Raw genomic sequence first — 23,006 nt, 5'->3', positions numbered from 1 at the left:
GGCTGCCTCCGGTAAAAGCATTCCGGCAGACGGGCCGGAACGAGCCACGAGTGGCAGGGGAGAGGCCTGCTCCAGCCTCTCTGTGCTCCCCAAACGCACTACAGGTTACATAACAGCAGGTAGCGATAGCTGCGGCGGCCGAGAGCTCGCCGCGGAGCGACGCGGGGCCGCAGGGTTACGTAATCTCGCTCGCCTGCCCCTCCCAGACAAACATCTCGCTTTGAGCACGGCTGAGAGATTTTCAGGAGGCCCTGACTGAACCAGGCCAGCTTTTTCAGCCTCACATGAAGTGATTAAACAGCCCCTTTCAAATTTATTGTGACCAGAACGTCACACACAAAAAAGGAATTAAACGCTTAACTCATAATGTTACTGTGGGCCCCGTGCTCTGAAAGATCAATGCAGTATTCATCTAGAAACCCGCAATACGGAAAATGATTTAATTAACCATTTCAAGTATTTAGTAATCGAGTAAAGACTCTGAGTAGAAGGTGGCTGGTTCGAGCCCCAGCCTCGGCAGGATAATCACACGGCTGTGGGCCCTTGAGCGAGCCCCCTAACCCCCAGCTCCAAGAGTGCTGACCCTGTGCTGTGATTCTCTCATGTGTCTGCATCTCCTGGAGAGCAAGCAGGGGTAGACAACAAGTCACCCCACTGAAATTAAGCATCACAATCCTAAATATCCAATACATGTTATTCTCAAAAAAATTTGTATTTTTTTCTGGAGGAATGTAGAGGAGGAGTGTCACTCTTGGGAGCTGAGGGGTGCAGGGGGCATGGGGCGGCGTGGCCCGGCGTGGGACGGCGTGGGACGGCGTGGGCCGGCGTGGGACGGCGTGGGCCGGCGTGGGACGGCGTGGGACGGCGTGGGACGGCGTGGGACGGCGTGGGATGGCGTGGGACGGCGTGGGACGGCGTGGGCCGGCGTGAACGCACAGCAAAGAGAGCAGGCTGACCCGGGACGTAGAAAAGTAGGCCACCGCCATTGTCCGGCTACCGTGACACGTGCATACTGTGTCCATGGGCACGGGCAGATGGGGAGGGGGGGAGAGCGCAGCCTGGGGGCCATCCTCACTGCGGCAGCTCAAACCCTGAGCTACAGCACTGGGAACTTTGTACTGGCTACAGAAGCCTGTCTCTGAAGCAGGACTGTGTAAACACGCAGGGAGAGGAACACGGGCTACAATACATTTTTTAGAGATCATTCTTCCCCAAAAGGCATCTGGCCACATCTTCCGAGCATCTCGGGGAATGTGAGATAGGGTCCTTCATGGATGGGGTTACACGTTTGCCCCACAGGGTGCCGTTAACTGACCCATAAATTTTTTGGGTAAAATTACACCCAGATCTATAATAGCTCCCCTTATTATGCTAAACAGCATTTTCAGAGCCTGCCCCCCCCCCCCATCCTGTGGTGTCATCTGCATCCTAAAAGATGCAGAATGCGGAAGAACCTCTGAAGACAACAGCAAAGACAAAACAAAACCCCATGGGAGGAGCCCCCGAACGGAGACAGCGGCCCTCCCCTTTGAGAGGCCGATTCACGACGGAAACACCGCCATCGTGCCAGCTTCGCCAACGTCAACGTGAATTTACGGTGTGGGTAAGACAGGGGGAGTCACCGGGTTGCGGCTCTCGGCGTCACCTGCGGAAACGCATCCGTCGTGCCCACTCTTTGCCGTAATCTCGCTTGCTACGGTGCCATGACGGCCTGTTTCCTACCCCCAGGCCCAACGGCTGGTCAGCAGAAGACCACAACCCAACGCCAGTCGAAAGCGGTTCCTTAAGTCGGCACCCCCTCAGAAGATGGTGCCCTAGGCAGCCGGCTATGTCACGTAATGCGTCGACCGGCCCTGCCGAAGCGGGGGCCCACATGCCTGCACCCTCACCTCACACGACGAGCACATCAGTCACTCGGCATCGTCACATGAAGCGTGTCTGTGGTGGGGGGGGGGGGGGGGAGGGGGCTAAAGTCAAGAGCAATTAAGAGAGAGAAGCAGAATGAAGGTCGTGGGTGTGCAGGGATGCATGATAAGCAGAATCCCCACCCCCACGCCGCCCGGGAGCAGCGGCTGGGCAGCTGCACGGCAGACGGTGACTTAACGCAAGAGCGCTGAGCTCGCCGGACGGGTACCGGCAAGCGGCCGGAGTGACAGCTCCCGCCGCAGCCTCACGCAGAGTGTCAGACAGCCCGGCTGCGTGACCGAACGCAGGCTGACCCCCCCGGATTCCGTAGTGCGTCCCCATAGCGCGTCCTGACGCCACACCCGGCCCGGCGGCCCGACACTCATTTCCTCGCTGCCCGTCACTGTTTCCATAATTCCGGCCTCCATTTCCACCCCTATTTTCATTCCATACTTCAACACCGGCTTTACCCCATTCCCCGGGGGGCGGTTGTGTTTTGACCTCATCATTATCAGTTCTGCCTGTAATTATTGTTCCACTTTGGGGATTCTCTGCCGCTGCCTGTGTCGTCATTGTCGTGGAACCTGGGCTCGGCGCGATCCGGGCCCCGCCACACAGTTAGCACTGCAAGCACTTTTAACACAGGTACGGTATGAGGTTCGCCCCATAGGACTGAGGCGAGTGTGTGCAGAGATGAGATACCAACAGGGAGAGCTGAACAGCTCCAGTGGCCGGTGTTAGCGCCACCTGTGGTCACAGTGACTCACAGCATGTAAAATAGTAACCAAATGGCAGGGGTGTCGAACCCCAGCAGGCCTAATTCCAAGACGTGTGTGTGTGTGTGTGTGTGGGTGTGTGGGTGTGTTGGACAAGCAAGTATAGAAGTTGAATGGATGGGAAAATCAGTGATTGGTTGACTCTTGAGTCAAGTCAGCCAAGCTCCTGATTGGATGCCCCCCCGCCTTCTGTAAAGCCAGACCCAACTTCAACCCCCCCCAGCCAGACACAGAATTGAGATTAATATCACAGCTCATGACTGGTAGCTGGTAAAAGTCAGACGGGGGCGGAGACACAGGCGCCGAAGACGGAATCAGCTCCGCAGCCCAACCCAGATCGCCTGCGGCTGGCCCAGAGGCGCCGGCGCGCTCAGCCCTCAGGGGGCGCCGCTGAGCACCCCCCCCAAGAAAGTGCTTAACCTGGATTTCAGATGCGTATATTAGTCCAGCCCAAATTAACGATAAGGAGTAATAATGGAGGTGGGGGCCTGGCAGTGCGGCGGGGGCGATAACCCTGTGCTCCCATGAGCCGCTCACGTTCAGTCCCACGCCTGCATGCTCCCCCCCCCCCCCCCCCCCGTCCATGCAGTCCACAGGCCAGCCGACACGTGGGCAGCCTTGCATGCTCCCACGCCACTGCAGAGGCTCATGGGAAAACACACCCAAAACACTTTCGGCGGACGGCAGAATCACAGAAAACTAAATTCTCAAGAAAGTGGGGGTGGGTCGGGGGGGAGGAGGCTTTTGTTTCTAAGCAATTATACTGCTGACTCTAGAGCTTTAATAACACCTTCATACATATACTTAGGGAAACATGGTGAAGGCATCTGGTCCGTGGCTCAGAAAGCCATCAACTCTCAGCATTTGCATAACTCCAAAGCCCCCCGCATCAATGAGAGTGACTTCTTGAAAAGCCCCCTTTGACTTGTGAAACCAAGATCGGCACACGCCCCGTCGACCCCTTGCACTACCCATGACAACCATTCCCACACGACAGACGCCGCCGGGAGAAGAAACGGGAACTGGAAATCGGTGCTGGAGGACGGGCGGGAGTGAGCGCTTCCGGGGAAACGCGTACTGGCTGCGAAATCGGCATGCGAGATGAATCAGGGGCCGATATTTAATGGGGTGGGGGTATTACAGCTGAGGGGTGGTCGAGGTGGAACAGAGGAAGAATCTAGTTTGCTAGTTTAGCTTCCAGGATGAGCAGTGGGTAGAGTAACTTATCTGGGCTCCTAGTCTGACATCAGCACAGATAGTTAGTCACGCTGAGCTTTAACGACATTCCTGCAGCTATATTCATGGCAAGAACACAGGAATATTAAAACAGGTTAAAATAAACTTCCAAAATAACTATAAAATATTACAAAGAAATGAAACATGCTAAATAAGATGCTTAATATCAGCTATAATATAAATATATTATAAAAAGTCTATAAAATCCTCTGGCTTGACGTCCGCATGAACACGCAGGTGTTGGCAGTATAACTAAGCCTTCTTTTCTTCCCGGGGCAGGTTGGGGCCCTGGGCTGTAGCCTAGGAGAGCATGAGCGTTACTCGGGCCCTGGGCTGTAGCCTAGGAGAGCATGAGCGTTACTCGGGCCCTGGGCTGTAGCCTAGGAGAGCATGAGCGTTACTCGGGCCCTGGGCTGTAGCCTAGGAGAGCATGAGCGTTACTCAGGCGCTGGGGAGATTCAGTGGCGGCCGCTGAACAAGGCAGAAGAGCCCTCTGACATTATAGACTCCAGTATGCTGACGGTTGGCAGATGCGTTTAGTTCCGTGTTGCATCTGATTTGTGATAAACGGGCCCCTGTCATTTCCTCCCCGCCCCCCCCATTGCCACAAGCTCTTCGACCGGCCCCAATCTGTCAAGCCACCTCTCTGCAAGCGGACACAGATCAGCGAATCTCTGCTGACCACCTCGCCGACCAGGGCTGGTACGCTCCCCTGCTGGGCCTTACCCTCCGTCGGGTCCTCCTTCCCCATCTCCTTCCTAGCAGGGGCTAGGAAGTCACCCCCCCGCCACAGTGCTGATGGGGGAGGAGCTGCTGGGAGGTTAGTGATGATGGACGTCAAGGTTCCTCGAGGACGGCAAGCCTGACTCTAGATGTTGTCGTCTGGACGATGGGATGGAGGACAGAGTAACAGTATTGCCCCCCCCCCCCAATCCCAGACCCCCCCCCCGCACACGGACACGCCTCCAGCCTGCAGAGCTGGCCTGACAGAAACAAATATTCCAGTCCCATTTAATAATTAAACCTGTGAAATGATTTAAAATGCTTCTGATAAATCTCATTACATCTCTCCTATGCAGCCATTTGCGTTCAAAATTGAAATATAATGCGACCTCATACCAGGATGCCTGGAATGATCCGCACATGCCACAGAGGCACATTAATCAGAGCTGATCTACAGCAAGCCTGCACCCCTGCACATATATAATTAACATGGGGGGGGGGGAGGAAGCTTCGCATGAGAGCTCCCTTCCCATGGGATTGAAGACGCCAAAATTGCCCATAACGGCACTTTAAATGATGTCGCCCTTCCAGGAAGCAAGACCTGTCAAAAATGGCCAACACTGGAGGTGCCCCAAGGCACTGTTCAAGGGTCAACCTACATTTGCCCAAAGAAAATGAACCTGTCGGGCATTAAGGTGATTTAAGGTAAAGCTGAAACCCACACTGGAGCTCTGAGAGTTGAGAGCAGACAGGAATCGCAGGTTTTCTGAGAAATTGTCCCACAACGGAGGATACTGAACAAATTAACCCCTTGCGGCGGGTCAGCTGCGGGTGGGCAGCCAGACACCTTCTGACGGAGGAAAACAGCTTATCGTCATGTAGCTACCCCCCCCCCCCCCTCCAACCCCCCCCACCCCCAGAGCATCGAGCAAAACACGATATTGATAAGTCTGTCCACACCTCCTCTCCACAGCCTGCAGGCGATGGTGGTGTGCATTTAGGATGGTGGGAATTTTCAACCTCTTCCGACTCCGACCTTGCCATGTGGAGTTTCAGATTGGTGGGGGGAGCTGACCTTTCGTTACTCTTGGGTGCTCTCGTTCTGGTCACCGCACCGGCTGCATCGTCAACAAGATTCCCATCTGAAGACAGCTGCGGGGCGTTTAATCTCGAATTCCGACACCTGTGTGGCAGGGAAGGGGAGCCACACCACATGGAAACAGGTTCCATGTTTATATTTCTGCGCTTCTGGCAGACCCAGGCGGAGTGAGAGGGACGATCATTCTGGAAGACGGAAAGGAGGGTTTATCGTGGTTAACCCAGGTAATAAAAGCGTTTAGGAGAGCAAAGTAACAACGAAAAACTAATGATTTAAACCATGAGCAGAAAAGTAATAAAATTAATCATGTAATCATGATATCGGAGTCTGTGTCGCCGTCGGGGATACAGTGGGGGTTGAGCCTCCGTGAGATGTGGACAGCTACCCCCCCAATCCCCCCCCACCCGAATCGAAATCCGCCAGTTTTCAGACGTTCCCCCTGATCTGTAGGACTGGTGCAGACAATCCTTTTTCGCCTCCTGCTCACATCGATCGAAATGAGCTTGTATCCCGACACATTGAGCGGAGCGACATGCCAATGAAAGGCTGCTGGAGGGGTGGGGGGTGGGGGCCAAGGTATCATCTGACGGCTTAGTGTTTACCAAACCTGTGTTTTGGGTCACTGTGAGGGGCTCCGCATCCCTCGGTGCATCGTGTGAAAATCAGGCCAATCAGATTGAAATCTGCTGACCCTACAGATCCCGCACGCGGTGCCGGACGTGGCGGATTCCCACAGGAACCGGCAGAAGATGCCAGAATTTCACACAACCGTGAAGTAAGTTCGAATGAGAGTTCACAAAATCAATGAAGGACAATTAAAAACCACATAGTGAGGAGAAAAGCGCCGTGAACATCTCAACACATCTTTAGAACCTTCACCCACAATCGGGGTCCTACAGGCAGCATTAAACACAACTATTAATCATAAGAATGACCTTTTCGGAAACAGACAGCATCTAATATGGTTCCTTCCTCCTCTGTCTGCCTTCCAGGTGTTTAAACTCTGTTATCCAGCAGGGTCACCAAGGAAGGGGCAAAGTGCTCCTTGGCAGATATTCTTCCAGGTGACGCTGGGAATTTCCTGATATTACAGTTACTTTTAACACCCCTCCCCCCAGCTCCCCCACCCCCTGTCGAGTGTGTCAGCGACGGCAAACCGGTGAGAATGAGTAACCGCCGTAATGCACCATTTGGCCCGAAATGCCGCGCTTCCGCCAAATTACTTATTACCTAAGCAAAACAAATATGAAAAGCCGGGGTCTATTTTCACTCAAGCAAGGCATGGAATCACTCGAAAGTCGGAAAGATTCGGTCATCGACGGGAGCTTATTACCCCCGGGGATTTGGGGATGGGGTGCCCCTTTTTTAATCACACACTGCCACAGTTACAAATACAGGTACTCTACGCAGGCATACACTCACTTCAAAAGTCTGCATATTTATATTCTACATTTATTTGGTTTTTTTTTCTATGTGTATGATACTGTCTGCACATTATTTTGGAATCACCTGCTTTATTGTCTTGAATCAAATGTTTCCTGTTGTTATTCTGCCATCATGGTTTTAAGATTGCTGTACTAGAAGAGACGTCAACAAATTTTGCAGTATGATGACAATAAAGATATCCGTCAGAGGCCACTGCGGGCCAGTTGGGCAACAGGTCAAAAGTCACCCGCTGACAGAGAACAGTGCGGAAAACGAGCGCGCAGCAGTCTGATGCCCAGTGCAAACAGGTTTTTTAAGACGAGTCAGTGGATTTACGGAGATGAACCTCACCATCGGTTGCAGGTTTGGCATGTCTCTGTGACACTGTGGCTTTTCGCACATATGTACATTTGGAAGGGATGCGTGCGTGATACCACCCCCTCTGAGCACACGGCTTCCTAATCTCCCCCCCCCCATTCTCACGACAAGGGCGGGCACGCTGCCAGCCGACAGGGCAAACCCCGGAGCGCGCCACGGCGACCTTGCGGGGGCGACCTTGCCCGTGTATCTCCACTCTGCACTCCAGTCGCATCCCTCCAGAGGATTCCCTCACCCCTGCCCCCCCCCCCAACATGCCCCCTACCACGCCCCTCCCATGGCAAGCTGCTGCTGCTCTGTTAGCGTGCTAACGTGTGCTAGATAGTGCTGCAGTGGGGGCTGGGTCTCACAATCTCATAATCCCCCCCCCCTCGAGGTGAGTGGCTGGAGGGTTCTCGACCTTGGCTCCCAACACGACGAGCGACGGAGGCGGGGGCGAGGAAGGCGGGCCGGCTCACATGTTAATGATACGTCGGCAGGAGCTCTGAAGGAAAGGTATGCAATTACACATTAGCGTGTTGGCGGGTAATCTCAGCTGGGGAACAGGCATGCGTGCGTGTGTGTGTGTATGCGCGTGTGTGTGTGCGTGCGCGTGTGTGTGTGTCGCTCACACCCCTCCGCTGTGTCACGTCTCTAAGGCCCACATTCTGCTAACACAGAAAGTCAAATTGCTCCTGGATCTCCCTCCTCTAATTCCGGAGTCCAGATCCCACCGGCTCCCCGCGACTGCACTGGAGTCCACGACACCAAAACAACAAACCCGTCAGGCGGTCTGACCCCCCTCCCCCAAAACACCGTGACCGCCACGTACACCCGACCCCACCCTACACCTGCCCTGCACCGCCTTCCCCCCCACCCAGAGCCCTCGGAGCTGGAACATTCTCCGCGATACCAAGTGGAGACCCTCTGCGGGTCTCCGCAGCCCCCCAGGGTTGCCTCGAGTTCTTAAATCAGTCGGGGGGGGGTCAGACAGAAGGATTTGGGAGATATGAAGGGAGCTGAATGCGTCTCCCCAGTGGAGTGGTGAAGCAGACGGAGGACCAGCTTACATGCATAGCTGTGTCCTTCCTCCCCATCTCACAGTTTGTTTTCTTTCTTGTTCCTGTCAGCCTCCCCTCTCTCTCTCATCTCCTGCCGCCTCCTCCTCCTCCCTACTGCTCATTAAACCACCGGTGTCTGCTCCCATCTGGCTATTTTACTTGGGCGTTTGCTGCAAACAGGGCCCTAAACTCTGTGTCTGTGGAGTCTGGTGTTAGTTTAGCAACAGGATGCCTCATCGGTCCTGTTAGAGAAAGCGTACACACACACACACGCACGCACACACACACACACACACACACACACACACACGCACGCACGCACACGCACACACACACACACGCACGCACGCACGCACGCACGCACACACACACACACACACACACACACACACACACACGCACTGCTCCCTCCCTCTACGTTAATCAATGCCCCACCGGTGTCAGCCACACTTCTGCACACAGGCATCTCAGAACATCGTTAACGAGATTGGTTAATTTTTTTCCTCATGTAATCTTCACCCTGCAGCAGGTTTAAGGTCTAAAGATGACCCAGGGGTGGGTGGGGTTTATGTTTGGGGGCATGACAGAGGGCGGCGCATGGAAGCCAGTGGCTGGCCCTTCTCTAAGCGACCTCGGGCATGTTTTGAGGCAGAACGCATGCTGGATAAAGCACACATTGCTTCCCTTCTGCATCCCCCCCTCCCTCTGAACTTGAGAGCCCTCGATGGGCAACCGACTGGAAAAAGGTATCACCAACACCTCGCCAGAGAGGGAGACGGAAACAGTTTGCGCTAATGAAGCAGCTCGTTGCACTGCCAGGCAAACCCGCAGAAACCCCTTTGTCTCCCCTCTCCCGGTTTCTCGTTCCCTCCAATTAATAATGGCCCCCTTCAGGCATCCGGAGTCTCCATGGCAACCCTGCTTAGCAGTCGGCGCTGGATGTGAGTCGTCATGGCAACGCAGGCCAAAGCCCGAGCTGTGGTCGATGTTTTGTCTGCACAGTCTGGGTCCCCCTACCCTGTCCAGTGTCCTAAGTTGGCACTGATTGGTGCAAAGGTCCTCGAGGTCAGTAGCCAACCACAGCTGGGACTGGTGGTGAAACACTGCTTCTCTGAGGACGGCTGGCATCACATTTCAGAAACTTTCCAGAATCCTACAGATTCAAACACAAAGCAATGCTTTTAAGGTGTCTTCATAGTCCAGGGTATGTCTACCACCCCCCCCCCTTTTCACCTGCACAAGCTCTCAGGCAATCCTGTTTACTTCTGGGATTGAGCAAGGATCACCAGAACTTCAGAAGGAAGCTTCCAGAAAGATCGGCCTTGGAACTGTCACGCAGACTCATCGGAAGGCCTTGTTTGATAACCGGAGCGCGCCGAAGGTTTGGTCCACACCAGCCTGCGGTGCCGCTTCTCACCAGGAACACGCTGTCGGGCTGGCTTCAGAATTGCTCGTCTGGAAGCGACAACTTCTGAAAACACCACGGTGACCCAAATGCGACGAGACGGACGGCGGCGGGGGGAATTTGCAGCTGCTAACGACGTGTCGAGCCCCTCAGTCAGGCTGCCCTCCCCGTCAGCCTTAATGAGCTAGAATCCGGCAGTGGCTCTGGTCATTAACCAAAGCACATGTCCTTCTGAGGTCCTGGAGTAGAACCATCAACACGGGCTCAGTAAAATCCCAGAGAGGAGGTACATAAACAGCATGAGTCCAGTTTGTTCTCCGCGTGAAATAAAATATGGGAATAATTAGCATCTGGATGAGGATGATGGAGGGGCTGCAGTTACCACTGCTCCCAAAACGACGGCGAAAGGGACTTGGGGGGGCACGTCCACTGTAATAACCTACCAGTATTATGTTAATAGCACCGCACTGGATCCCTCATCCTGTAACTGGAAATTTTCGTGTTGTTTCTCGTAGATCAGACTTGTAAGAGTACAAAGGGATTTTTCACGGTCGCTGTGGGTGGTGTTGATGCTATACCCGAGATATCAGCGGTTCAAGCAGATTTCTTTTGCACTTCTAAGAGGAAGACTGTAGTTTACAGGTGCAGAAATGCGAGAAAAGTGTGCAAGAGCGCACAATATAAAGGCAGATTAGATGATTCTCTAAGTGGCTGAGTCAATAACTGTACTGCACACTGTCTCTGTTATTGAGCGAGGAGGTTTTTCGTGGGAGTCGGACCTCCCTCGGCCCGGCTCCGGCACTGCCTCGGGGCGATCTGCGGTGTGTGCCATCTGTGCGTGAGAAGAGGTGGGGCCTGGCACCACCCACGCACGTGGACACGCACCGGCCACAGGCGTCATCGGGCTGGTCTCGGCCGAGACCCCGGCGCACACTCCAAGAGACATGGCGGTACCGCCATCAGTCTGGCGGCATGACCGACACGCGCAGCTCGTCCTGTGATGGCACGTCCGTCACAGCCCGAGTGGAGCGGACAGCCGCACGCCAGGACAGTTTCTCTGCATGCCGTCAGGTCTGAAGCGGGCTGGGGGGGGGGGGGGGGGGGACGGACATCTTCTGGGGAGACCACGCAATCGCTCACCCCCCCTTCAAACCTAGTGCACTTGGCCTGCATTTTGCAGTAAATCCACCCCCAACTGGGGCAAAACTCACCAGAGAGAAGAGCGACCTAAAAAACTAATTATAATTCCCTGCGGGTGGGGGGGACACTGGCAGTAAGACTATCTGCCACACGTGAGCTTCTCAAGGAGCCCACACCCCGACTCAGAGGTCCCGGGAACTCCGTCTGCCTGCACTTGCTAGGATCAGGAACCCTCCTGGGGGGGGGGGGGGCGTGACGAAGCACGCCGGTACTGTGGGAGTTCTGCACTCGCATTGCTTCTGACTCCGCCCTTAAATTCCTGCCTCTGGCCTCAGCTCCGCCTCCGGCCCCACCCACACAGCCTAACCTCAGCTCCGCCTCCGGCCCCACCCACACAGTCTAACCTCAGCTCCGCCTCCGGCCCCACCCACACAGCCTAACCTCAGCTCCGCCTCCGACCCCACCCACACAGCCAAACCTCAGCTCCGCCTCCGGCCCCACCCACACAGCCTAACCTCTGCCCCCACCCACACAGCCCTGCCCACGACTAAACTGCAACAGTAATAACTGGGGCCTCGTGAGGCTCCCCTCCACCCCTGCACCACGATGCAGCTGATGAAGGCGTCGCTTCTGCCAAAATTCTGCTGTGCCGGTAAGTGACAATAAGCAAACGCAATAAAAGCATTTGCCTCCTGCCCCGGGGGCCCCGCAGCTTTGTGCTGAGCGCATGTTCACAAATTCAACCGAAGTTGCCAGCAAGCCAAGCGAGGGACACTTGTATAACTAGCTGCCCCCCCCCCCCCCCAGTCCTGCCCAGCTCTCTCTCTTCACCATCAGACTCTTTCTCCTTATTTACACTGAAGCGAAGGCAGTCACAGGGTTCCAGTGAAGGGTTGACAGGGGCATGAGTTAGCCAGCGCAGGGGGCCTCACAGGAGGATATCGACCCGCCGGACAACCACTGCAGAAGCCTGGGAGTCACGGAGCCACCCAACCAGGAGCCGCTGAAAACTGATGGGGGAGCTTAGCCGCCCCAGGAGGTCCCAGACACCATCTCCCCCACCCCCCTCCACACCCCTTTGTGAGATGCCACATGGATAAAGGCACAGAGATCTTACTGCGCCCTGCACACCAAGTCTGCACCTTAACGGTGTCTCACACGCGTCCTGATCTGTGACTGATTTTCTCAGACAGAGAGATGGTAAATACAAAAGGAGAGGTGAGTCAGGCTTTAGTCATGGCTCTTTAAGACAGCGAGCCCATAAAGCTTCTCGTCAGCCTCCGGCGCTTCGTAAATATTTGCCTCAGACTGGCAGCCGCGCGGAAAACCGCGATAAGACCCCTCTGGCGTGTTTCCCATGATGCCTCGGGAAGCGCTATGGCTTACAGTCGGACTGCAGGTCCTCATCAGCGACGGTCCTGGGAAGGGAGGGGGGGGGCGGCGGCACACAGCCCCAGGCACCCCCCCACCCATCAGGACGAGTCTTGGGTGGAGGTTTCCCAGGAAAAGCGTAATTATAACCTCACACCCTGTTCCCGAAAGCAGACGCCAATGAAGCGATTAGGTTTCCACAGGGTAGCGGGCTGGGGGGGGATGCGTGGCTGTACAGGCGCTGCTGGGCGAGGAGATACTGTAAGTCGTGGGGTTTACTGGGGAGGTGGCACACCAGCCAGCAGCAGGGCAAGCCTGGGGTTCTGAGCCGTACTCTTAATGCAGGGGAATCTGCTTGTGCAGCAGGCGCAATCCGTCAGGGCAGCTCAGCTCGGTGGTGCTTTGGCACAGTTCCGCTTGACTACAAGAAAATGAAGGACCTTACTCAAGGGTACAAGAGAGCCTTTCCGAGGAACCTGCAGAGGAGGGAACTTTGTAGCCGTCAGGCCCCAATTCCAGCTGATGACTTGCAGTGTCCTAATGTACTGTACCCTAAGTCATAGTACACAGTGAGACGGTATACGCTATATAATCCGAGCCCCCAAATTAGCCAGAGAACGGGACGCCAACTGCCTTGGCTGACCATATCTGTCAGCTAGCCAATCAGCTTAGTTATACCTCAGAGGCATACTGTGACGGGCAGAAAGTCCAGTGTAGCCTCGGCAACCTTCTATGACTGCCACCCGGCTAAGGACCAGCAGAGAACCTGAACCGAGAGGGAGACAGGCACCAGTACTGATTCTGACTTCTGAGAACCAATGTGGAACAGAATGACAGGAGCTGAGGTGTGCCATTTCTGAATAGTCCAAGCTGGGGGATGGCCGGTTGGTCCACAACGGGGGGTGGGAGAACTGCTGACAGCCAAGGTGGGGAGGGGGAGCAGATGTCCTTAAAACTTGCCCCGTCCCTGATGGTGCTTCCTGGAGGTAAAGCGGCTGCAATCCCTGACCGTCTGGTGGAACATGACCTGACCCACATTCCCCAGAACCTAGCAGGGGGGGAGGGGGTTTCAGCCACTTGACTCAACTAATTATTCTGCTAATTGAACCGATTTAGCCTTTTTCTCGGAGCACTAAGAGAGGTGCTTAAATAGCACTGGGAAACCCACACAGAGTCAGACCAGCCAAACTACACAGGAAGTGCTGGGCTAATATTAACATCAATCGGGACACTTGGGCCATACCATGGCTAACAGAGGCATCCCATACAGAAAAGCCAGGGAACGCATAGAGTAAATGAGACAGAATCCAATAAAATGACAGAAAATGAGATTTGATGCAGAAAGGAGCCAGATTCAGAGAGTGAGGGGCGGGGCTACAGTGGCAGGGGCGGGGCTACAGTGGCAGGGGAAGGGGGAGAGATATGGGGTGGGGCTATAGCAGGGCACATGGCACAGTAAGTCCCACTGACTCTCCTTATAGCTGCTGTAAGGTGAAGAAGCCCCGCCTCTGAGGCACTCATTCTCCTCCTCACCATTCATCCAGCTGAGCTTACCAGAGTCATGGACATACAATGCAACACATATATACAACATGCACATAGCAGAACAATTACATTACAAGCAGCAATCAACTGGATGAACTTTGGTACAGAGTCACTATGCTACCATAGTGTCCCCCCTCCCCCCCCCCACAACACACACAGAGTCTTCTTTCACTAGGATAAACCTATTCTACGTTTCACACTCCATCCCCATCATACTGGGGCAAACCAACACCACAGGCATGACCTGTAGGATTATGACAGCAGATTTGTGTGCGGCTACAGCTAGTGAGGAAGCCAGCTTGTAGAAAATCCAGGCTCCCTCGACCTTGGTGCTGGGAGGATGACAGCCATTAGTCCCAGTGCCCATGCGAGTCTCTAACAACTTCCCAATCAGACATCCCAGAAACCCTCATTTATATTAGTACATACACCTGCCTTCTACTGACATCCCATACTGGTAATGATCCCTAATCTCATCCGGACAAAGCTCAATATGAGATGCCCTTACACTGTATTTATTTTATATTTTTTCTCCAAAGCAAAGTACAAATAAGGACAGCTTGGGTTTTAGGCCACAGGGGTTAGGTACAGATTCCTGGAGCAGTTGAGCTTAAAGGCCTTGCTCATTATGATTCTTCCGGCATTAAAACCCATGATCTTCCGGATACGGACACAGATACCTAACCCGCTGAGCTGCACGTCGGGATCCGAAAACCGATATCAGAAGCTTGTGCCGCTCACATGAATAGTGCGGAACTCCTACATTCCTCTCTGTAAACACAGGTCGGGGGGGGCAGAGGCAAAAATCAAAGAGCAAAAGAAAGCGAGAAAAAGAACAGAGTAGAGAGGACCGAAGAGATTGTGTGTCCTCCCTCTCAACCTCCAGAAAGCTCCAGACAGTCTGAGAGCGGCCATGGCAAAGATATATACACAAGAGATCCTGCGGTATGACAGTTAGCCAGGAGACTATGGATTCAGACACGAGCATAACTGCAAAGATGGGGGGGGAACAACAGAGAATTTCAATTGTTCTTCCTTTGGGTAGCCGGAGGTGCTCCACACTGCTATTGAATTTTTAAGCAGAAAAAGAAGGGTTGTGTGAAAAAAAAACGGACATTACAGGTTAGCAAGAGAGGATCGTCATCCCACCAAAGGGCAAATGGAAACCAAGTCGAACGACTGTGTGATTCTCTGGGAAAGCCCAGGGGAGTGGGGGTCACATCTCTGTGCGGAGGGAGGGACCTGGAAGCCCATGCTACGGGTGACCGCGGTTCTAACCAATGTCATTACACAGATGGTCTGAACGCAGTATACATGGCAAAGAGAGGTTCACGGAGTCAAAGGGGCAGCCCCTCTAAGCTCTGGTGAGGCACCGTGAACGGTGGACGAAAGTGCCAGCGGGGGCCCGTGAGCTGCCACGTTGCCTTGGCAACAGCAAGATGGATTCAGGGTGCGTGTTGGGCTCTGCCTTAACCTGCTTCCCTGCCTTCAGCTTTACTTGCCTCGATCTCTGGCTGCCTCTCTGCCTCGATCTCTGGCTGCCTCCCTTCCCTGATCTCTGGCCGCCTCCCTGCCTCGATCTCAGGCTGCCTCCCTTCCCCGGTCTCCGGCTGCCTCTCTTCCCCGATCTCTGGCTGCCTCCCTTCCCTGATCTCAGGCTGCCTCCCTGCCTCGATCTCAGGCTGCCTCCCTTCCCCGGTCTCCGGCTGCCTCCCTTCCTCGACCTCAGGCTGCCTCCCTTCCCTGATCTCTGGCCGCCTCCCTGCCTCGATCTCAGGCTGCCTCCCTTCCCCGGTCTCCGGCTGCCTCCCTACCTCGATCTCAGGCTGCCTCCCTTCCCTGATCTCTGGCTGCCTCCCTTCCCTGATCTCTGGCCGCCTCCCTGCCTCGATCTCAGGCTGCCTCCCTTCCCCGGTCTCCGGCTGCCTCCCTTCCCTGATCTCTGGCTGTCTGCCTGGTTCCATCTCTGCCCACCCGCCTCCATCACTGGCTGCCTACCTGATCCAAACCTGTCCAGAAATGGAACTTAAGGTCAAAAGTTCCCTGCACAGATGGGAGCGAGCTGCTTTTATTCCTTGTTACTTTGAACCGTCCGGTCTATTTTCACAAACTATTTTCCTACTCTCTCCCCTACCATTTCCCTGCATTTTTTTCCGCTCTTCATCAAGAAAAATCCTCCAAGCGTCTCCCTGATGAAAATATGGAAGTTCGCCCTGCATCCCATCCCCCATCCCAGCTCCACTTCACTGATGCGATGCTCATTAGCTTCCTGTCAGACTTGTCTTTCCCCTCCAGTTCCTGTGATCTCTGCAGCCCACTTTCCCTCTCTCTCTCTCTCTCTCTCTCTGTTACTTCCTGTCGAGTCGGACTTGTAAACCCTGAACATTCATGGGCCTGTAGAACCAGCCATTCCAGGCAGCTCAGACAGAGAAGAAGTGAACGAAATGGGGTAATGAACAGACTACGGCTTAAAGCATTTATACATGTTAAAAGGTGTGTAGTTAAGGACTCGCGTCTGGTTCACGGTGCTATCATCACTTTTGCCTACAAGGCACACGCACACACACACACTATCTGCACCGGCACACTGACTACTGCAGACGGCTCTGCGTGGAGCTGCGCAGGCAGTGCTTGCAGAGGCTAGCTCCGCCCACGTGTACACGCGTGTGCACTTGAATGCACAAAACCAAAAACCAAAAAAGAAAAAACAATTCAGAAAATTCACACAAAACGCAAGTTTGGAAGCACCAGCTCACTGCCTCCAGAATATGCTTCCAATTATACTGGCAGGCATAAGAGGGTTAGGGGCTCTTAAGTGAAGGTGGGGGGAGAAAGGGGGAGGCAGCTGAAGACCTTGGATCATTAACTGTACTCCAGTCCCCAAGACCTTCACCGAGCAGCAAAGCGAGGTAATGAAGGCACTCTTGTAAGGCATTCCCTGACCCCCCCCTTAATGGTCTTTATTTCCCCTGCCGTGTCCTTCCTCCTCAAAGGTGTGGCATTCACAGGGCACAGCCAGGGGTGAGACACTGAGGGAGAGGGAGGTATGTGCATGTGTGTGTGTGTCTCCCATGGAGAGCAAGATGGGACAGGCAAGAACTACCTAATTTCCCCATGAGGATAAATAAACGAAGTATGGCTATTATGTTCCAGATGACGTACTCACTCAGGGGGGGACCAACTAACAACAGAAAAGGATGATGGGGAGGAGGGACATCCACCAAGGTCGAGGTGGGGGTTTCCCCCAGAAAACTGGACATTTAAGTCCCTGAAGTCCTGGCAGATGTGACACTGCAGTTCAAACCACTTATGCCATTTGTAGTTTTCATCTTGTCATAAGACGAGAGAGGCTCATTTTTGACAGCCTCTCCCGCCCCCCATCCCGAACTGAAGGTAAAGCCCCCAAAATCCCGCACAGCCGGTGAGGGAGAAGCTCAGCACGGCGGACCCACCCGGCGCAGACGGCGGCGATCAACTGCGGATTTGGGGCAGGGGGAGAGTAATCCTGCAGTCTGTACCATTGCAACCGCCCCCCCCTCCCATTTGCGCATGGTGCACTCTTGTGGAGAAGAGATGGTACAATGTATATGGGAGAAAATCCGGAACTGTGCCCAGGAAACAGGGCCATGTATAATTCAGAGATGTATCTGTGCTCCTTACAATCCTGGCATTAATAATACACGGATCCGTGTCTGAGGAGGAACCCTGGTAAAAGCGCAAAACTGCGGATGCCGGCGTAGGCCGCGTGCAGGCAGCCGGAACTGCCCGCTCATTGGCGCACAAGTGTAGCCCGATATCACCTGCCGATGGCGCACAATAGGTGTAACGTTTCCAAGTGCCCGCCGGGGTAATAGATCTCGTTTATCCAGCCTGTTAGTTTACGGTTTACCTGATTAACGCTCCACAGTTAGGTAGGGGACAAACAGCCTCCTTGCTGCAATCAAACATGCGGCCAGTTAATCAGCTTTTGATGAGAAAAACCCCTTGTGAGATCCCCCTCAGATCACAGGCCGGTGACATGTCCCAGCGAAGGAGGGGCCCAGGGTCATAGCTAGCTAACCGCTATGTAGCTGGCACTGCCCTTTGGCATCCCTCTACTCTCAAGACGATATCTACTTTCTCAAAGTCAACCAGCCAACTTCATGCTGATCAACACCAACCCACCAACTGCAACCAACCCTTGTGATCAGCAGAGTTCGAACACATCCTTAAGTTAGGCTAAGCTTCGACTACGGGTCTCCCTGACTGTGATGACGAAACTAGAGCCATTACTCGACGGATCCACCGTAACGGTGTGTTTTTCGTGATTTCGTTTTGTGTTGGTGATGAAATGTGTGGGAAATTCTGTGCAAGGTATTTGAGACCGAACCACAGCCTGTGAGGCACTGGGAGTGGAGGCATTTGTGCAGGCTGGATTTGGGGGGGGGGCGCAGAGGTGCGTGCGCATGTCACTGAGCGTGGGCTGGGAGGGGTGGATGGGCTGTCTGAGCCACGCTACTTTTAGATGCACGACAACACCGACACATCATCCTGCACTCCAGGAGGTCAAAGAAATGGAGGATTCATGACGTCTGGCTCACCTCCTTCAGCACCTGATGGAGCAAGTTGGCGGTTTCCGTGGAAACATGCCACGGGTCCCTCTCGTCCACCATCATGGCGTCCAGTGTGGCCTTCTCCAAGACCACGTCGAAGGTGCCCTCGGGGAATTCCAGTTGCCGGACGTCCATCTTCAGCCACGTCATGCCGGGGCAGTCGAAGTGCCGGCTCGCCATGGTCTCCACGCAGACGGAGGAATAGTCCACATTGGTGATGGAGCGGAAGCCGCGCTGGTACATGTCAAAGCTGAGCGAGCTGTTCCCACAACCTGTGATGCAGCAGCACAAGCAAACTTCAGGAATGCAGCCTCAAGTAACACGTCATTCTCATCAGCATCCTGTATTAAACCTTCCCGCTGGATCATCCTGACACTCTAACGCCAAGAGACACATGGTCAATAGAGGCAACCAGAGACACATGGTCAATAGAGGCAACCAGAGACACATGGTCAATAGAGGCAACCAGAGACACATGGTCAATAGAGGCAACCAGAGACACATGGTCAACAGAGGCAACCAGAGACACATGGTCAATAGAGGCATCTCCAATCAAACTAAGGATCACCGACTCCTCAACCTGAAGGTCACACCAACACCTTCCCCACCCTGTATGAAGCTGTGACACCTGTTCGGTGAGCCCCAGCGGGTGGTGACAGGGTGCGAGGGCACGTGGGGGGAGAGGGGAGAGTGTCATTTCCTGTGTCACCACTGGGACGTCACATCTCCTCCAAGCCGAGACTAACACTTATTATCACTTTTTATTCTTCAAGCTAATTAGACCTCAGAGGCTCGGGGTGCAGCGACCACCCCCCCCCCCCCTCATTCCTCCTGCCCCAAAAAAACACCAGTCAAGTAACCGGCACAAACCACAGCCCAGATACCAGCTAATGTCAGGTGACCATGCTGAAGCAGCTGGGGGGGGGGGGGGGGGGGGGGCAAAAGGGCCCTTGCACTACATGGCTATCTCTACCGACTGGGACAGAAAAATACATGGAAAAGCTAATAATAAAATTGTCCCACGGACAAAAATGACCACGTGGAAAAAGCAAATCACCCGGAGACATTCCATAATAAGACGCCCTGAAACGCGATATTCATTCACAACTTCTTCCTGCAAGCTGCTGAGACCAGTATAGTCGGCCATCGCCTTCAAGGACACGGCGCCCATTCCGTCGCCGTGATATCAAGGGCTGTAACCCATGACCTTAAGCCACATATAGCCTTGGCTGACACCGTGGCAACAAGCACACTTTCAGAGAGCAGCCAAACAACCCCCCCCCCCATTCCCCAGGGACAGCATGTGAGTCCCCGGAGGGACCCACACACTGAGGTCTGGGTCCCCCCTCCCGGGATCGCCGCCAGCACCACAACCTAAAGGGACTAAAGTTTGTCAGGCGGGACTCTAAACTTAGTCCCCCCCCCCCCCCCCCATCCCCAGGCAGCTGGCGTCAGTATCCTTCTCTGCCACACGACGGAAAAGATGAGCCCGTCTTCCTGGGATGGAGGTCTGTGGCTCTGGGACTTAAATGGAGAAGTGTCGCCCTAAGGAGCCGGACGGGGGGGGGGGGGGGGGGTGGTGGTCCAGTCCGGGGAACAGGGTCCTAAAGTTAGAGCGCTTTGGCATGGGCTGAGCGCACGAGTAGCTTGAAATAAAACCTGAGCCCCCGACTCCGAAAGTCCGGAGAGCTGCCGGGCTGGAAGGGCACCGCAGTCAATGTGGAAATCTCGCTGTCATTCCCGAGAACCCCCCCAAGGCACACCATGTCACACCACCAAGAACGCAAACAAGATGAAGATCACATTGTGTTTGTCCTGGGGATTGACGCCGCATGAGTCAGACTCTTGGCAGAGGAGACAGTTGCTGCCAAAGCCCCCTTGCAGGTGGGAGTAAACAGCAACCCCCCCCCCCGGAAGAAGGGCGACCCGACCTGCGACCCGGTGGTGCGGCCGTTTGGAAAATCCTGCCTCGTTTGCGTTTGGCAGATGGCGGGTCTCTTAAGGAACAGAGACGCGGCTGTCTTGCAGATTTATGCGTCTGACTCGATCCAGAGCTGGACGGGTGTCTGTCAGGGAGGCGAGAGCCGGCTGGACTGAGGGGGACAGTGACACCCACATGCAGATCTCCATCCGCCAGCCACACACCCAGTAACTCAGGCCCCCAAATCCATTACATTAGCATTTACATTATATTTAGCTAGCAGACGCTTTTATCCAGAACAACATACACTTTTGAGAAAGCAGAGTCCACCAGTCCCTGGAGCAATAGAGTGTTAAGGGTCTTGCTCAGGAGCTCAACGGTGAAATCACTTTGCGAACCCTGGGATTTGAACCACCGACATTCCGATCACGGGCACAGCGACCTAACCCCCAAGCCCCCAAGATAATCTCACCTGTACCCCACTGGCCATTACAAGTCACCTCAAGTGATGCCAAACACAATGCACCACTTCGCAGTTCACAGTCTCCCTGAAAGAACTGTGGTTATTCATCCATATTTTTTAAAGATATTAATAAAATTCCATATAAATTCCTCTGAAGCCAAGATAATAAGGCTCCACAAAAAAAGATTTTAGTTCACAGATCAGACAGCCAACGTAAGAGTTCGCGACGTTCCCTAAAACGCCTCAGCGCTTGTGCCTGACACATTGTCACACGTACAATCTGCACCGTTCCGGTCTGAACTGGCCCCCGCTCACCCCGCCAAATCCATGACCCCCCCCCCCCCCCCACCAGGCACGTCCTTGTTTCTCATCATGGAGATGTGTCTGAGGCACAGGGTCAGGCACTGATTACTGGGCGAGGTGCAAGACGGCCTGTGGTCTCTGCCACGTAGGGCACCCCCCCGCCATCTTGCCAGGAGTGACAGGGTGGACTCACAAACACCCCTGCCATACCAGAATCGGTCTCCATGGAAACGGGGGCATTCACAATGCCTGGGGGAGGGAGTAGAACCCTGTACTCCAGGTTATGCACATCCAAGACTCCCCCAGTAAACATCATTATTAACTTGTTTATTCTGAAACAATGTTTATTATTTTTTCACCGATCAGGGCCACCTGAAAAACCACCCCCTGGCCGTCAGCTGGTCAGTTGGACGGTACCTGCTGACCTCTGTGACCTCGACCCACGACAGAGGCAGAGAGATACACGCCGGCGGCAGAGTAACACGACCCCCTCCGGTCAGGAACGAAGCCTCCGCGTGATCTGTTCTGGTACAGTCAGTGAAAAAACATTGTCCCTTTCCAGGCTGGAAACTTCCATACTGGTGTAGGGGAAGTACAACATGGAGCATGAAGTCCTCCTCACGCTCAGGGCCACTCCCAGCCGATTCCGTTTGGAAGCTCAGGAGCGGCCGGAATGGCTGACCGCACCCCGGTTGCTGTCCACACAGGAATGGCTGCGGAAGCCCGACAGGGGCCCCGTCGCGTTGTTCCTCCCGCAGCCATTAAACGGTCACCCAGCTGCCACTGTTTGATGATCACTGAAAGATAACGACGTGTTAACGTTCTCTGACCCGCTTCACTGTGGCGGCCATGTTTATGATGTTGGCTGCGTGCCCCACCTTGACGGTCGTCCCCGCGTTTACACATCCGAGGCCGGGGGGCTTCAGAGGCGCGGAGGGAGAGCGGAGAACCTGCAAACCCTGCCTGCCTGAGTCTCCCTGCCAAGTCTCCGATAAGCAGGCCAAGCTGGGCCATTTAAAGCGTTTGAAAGTATTTATTACATTACGGAGTGAAGTACGCGTGAAAGCGCTCGCCGGTACTCCATCAGCACGATTTATTCTCCTCGACCAAAGACTGGGGGGAGGAGGTGGCCGTCGAGAGGGAGGCTAAGCACCCAGAGGCAGCCTGCGGACACCGGGGCGGCGAGGAGCATCCGTGCATCTCGGCCGGTGCCAGACATGCCGATGGCGGCAACGAGACGTTATGGAAGCCAGGTCACGAATCCCCTGGGGGAGACGGGTGCAGGGGGTGGGCATAACGAAATGGAGCAAAGAGGACAAACACGGACGTTAAGGTGTCCGAAAGTCACACACACACACACACACACACACACACACACACACACACACAGATAGACAGACTGGGTGGGCCAAGGGTCCCGAGAGCAAGATGGGGGGTGTCTGGGTGCAGTGAACTGTAAAGCTGTGTCAGGCCCCATGCTGGGTATCTTTTTTCTGGAGGGGAGAAAGGTCCCCCCTGACCCCCTGCTAACAGGTTGAGTGAGTCAGTACGAGTGACGCTGCCTCAGCGTGGGCGAGAAGCACGGGGACACGGGTGACATAATTACTCACACATATACACATACACACACACACGCATGGGGCCAAGAAACATCCCGTGTGTGAGAGAGGGGTCGAGCGCCGGG

The 23,006-nt window shown here is 54.5% G+C and overlaps 1 protein-coding gene across 5 annotated transcripts in view; it reads right to left on the bottom strand.

The window, feature by feature from the left end:
- ece2a (endothelin converting enzyme 2a) overlaps positions 1-23,006 on the bottom strand; it is a 45,515-nt gene that overhangs the window by 8,013 nt on the left and 14,496 nt on the right. For 3 of the 5 annotated variants that reach the window (XM_072704216.1, XM_023818520.2, XM_072704219.1), the window contains exon 2: positions 18,624-18,907. In XM_072704216.1, coding sequence (XP_072560317.1) covers positions 18,624-18,878 — 255 coding nt within the window. In that variant the 5' untranslated portion in view covers positions 18,879-18,907. Of the gene's footprint in view, positions 1-18,623; positions 18,908-21,739; positions 21,920-21,944; positions 22,120-22,200; positions 22,242-23,006 lie in introns of those variants that run through there. The other 2 variants (XM_072704218.1, XM_072704217.1) reach the window with 2 other exon arrangements.

This window comes from Paramormyrops kingsleyae, chromosome 21, assembly GCF_048594095.1.
Source record: "Paramormyrops kingsleyae isolate MSU_618 chromosome 21, PKINGS_0.4, whole genome shotgun sequence".
Taxonomy (NCBI): Eukaryota; Metazoa; Chordata; class Actinopteri; order Osteoglossiformes; family Mormyridae; genus Paramormyrops; species Paramormyrops kingsleyae.
The sequence above is the reverse complement of the archived record's forward strand: the minus strand, read 5'-3'. Positions and strand labels throughout refer to the sequence as shown.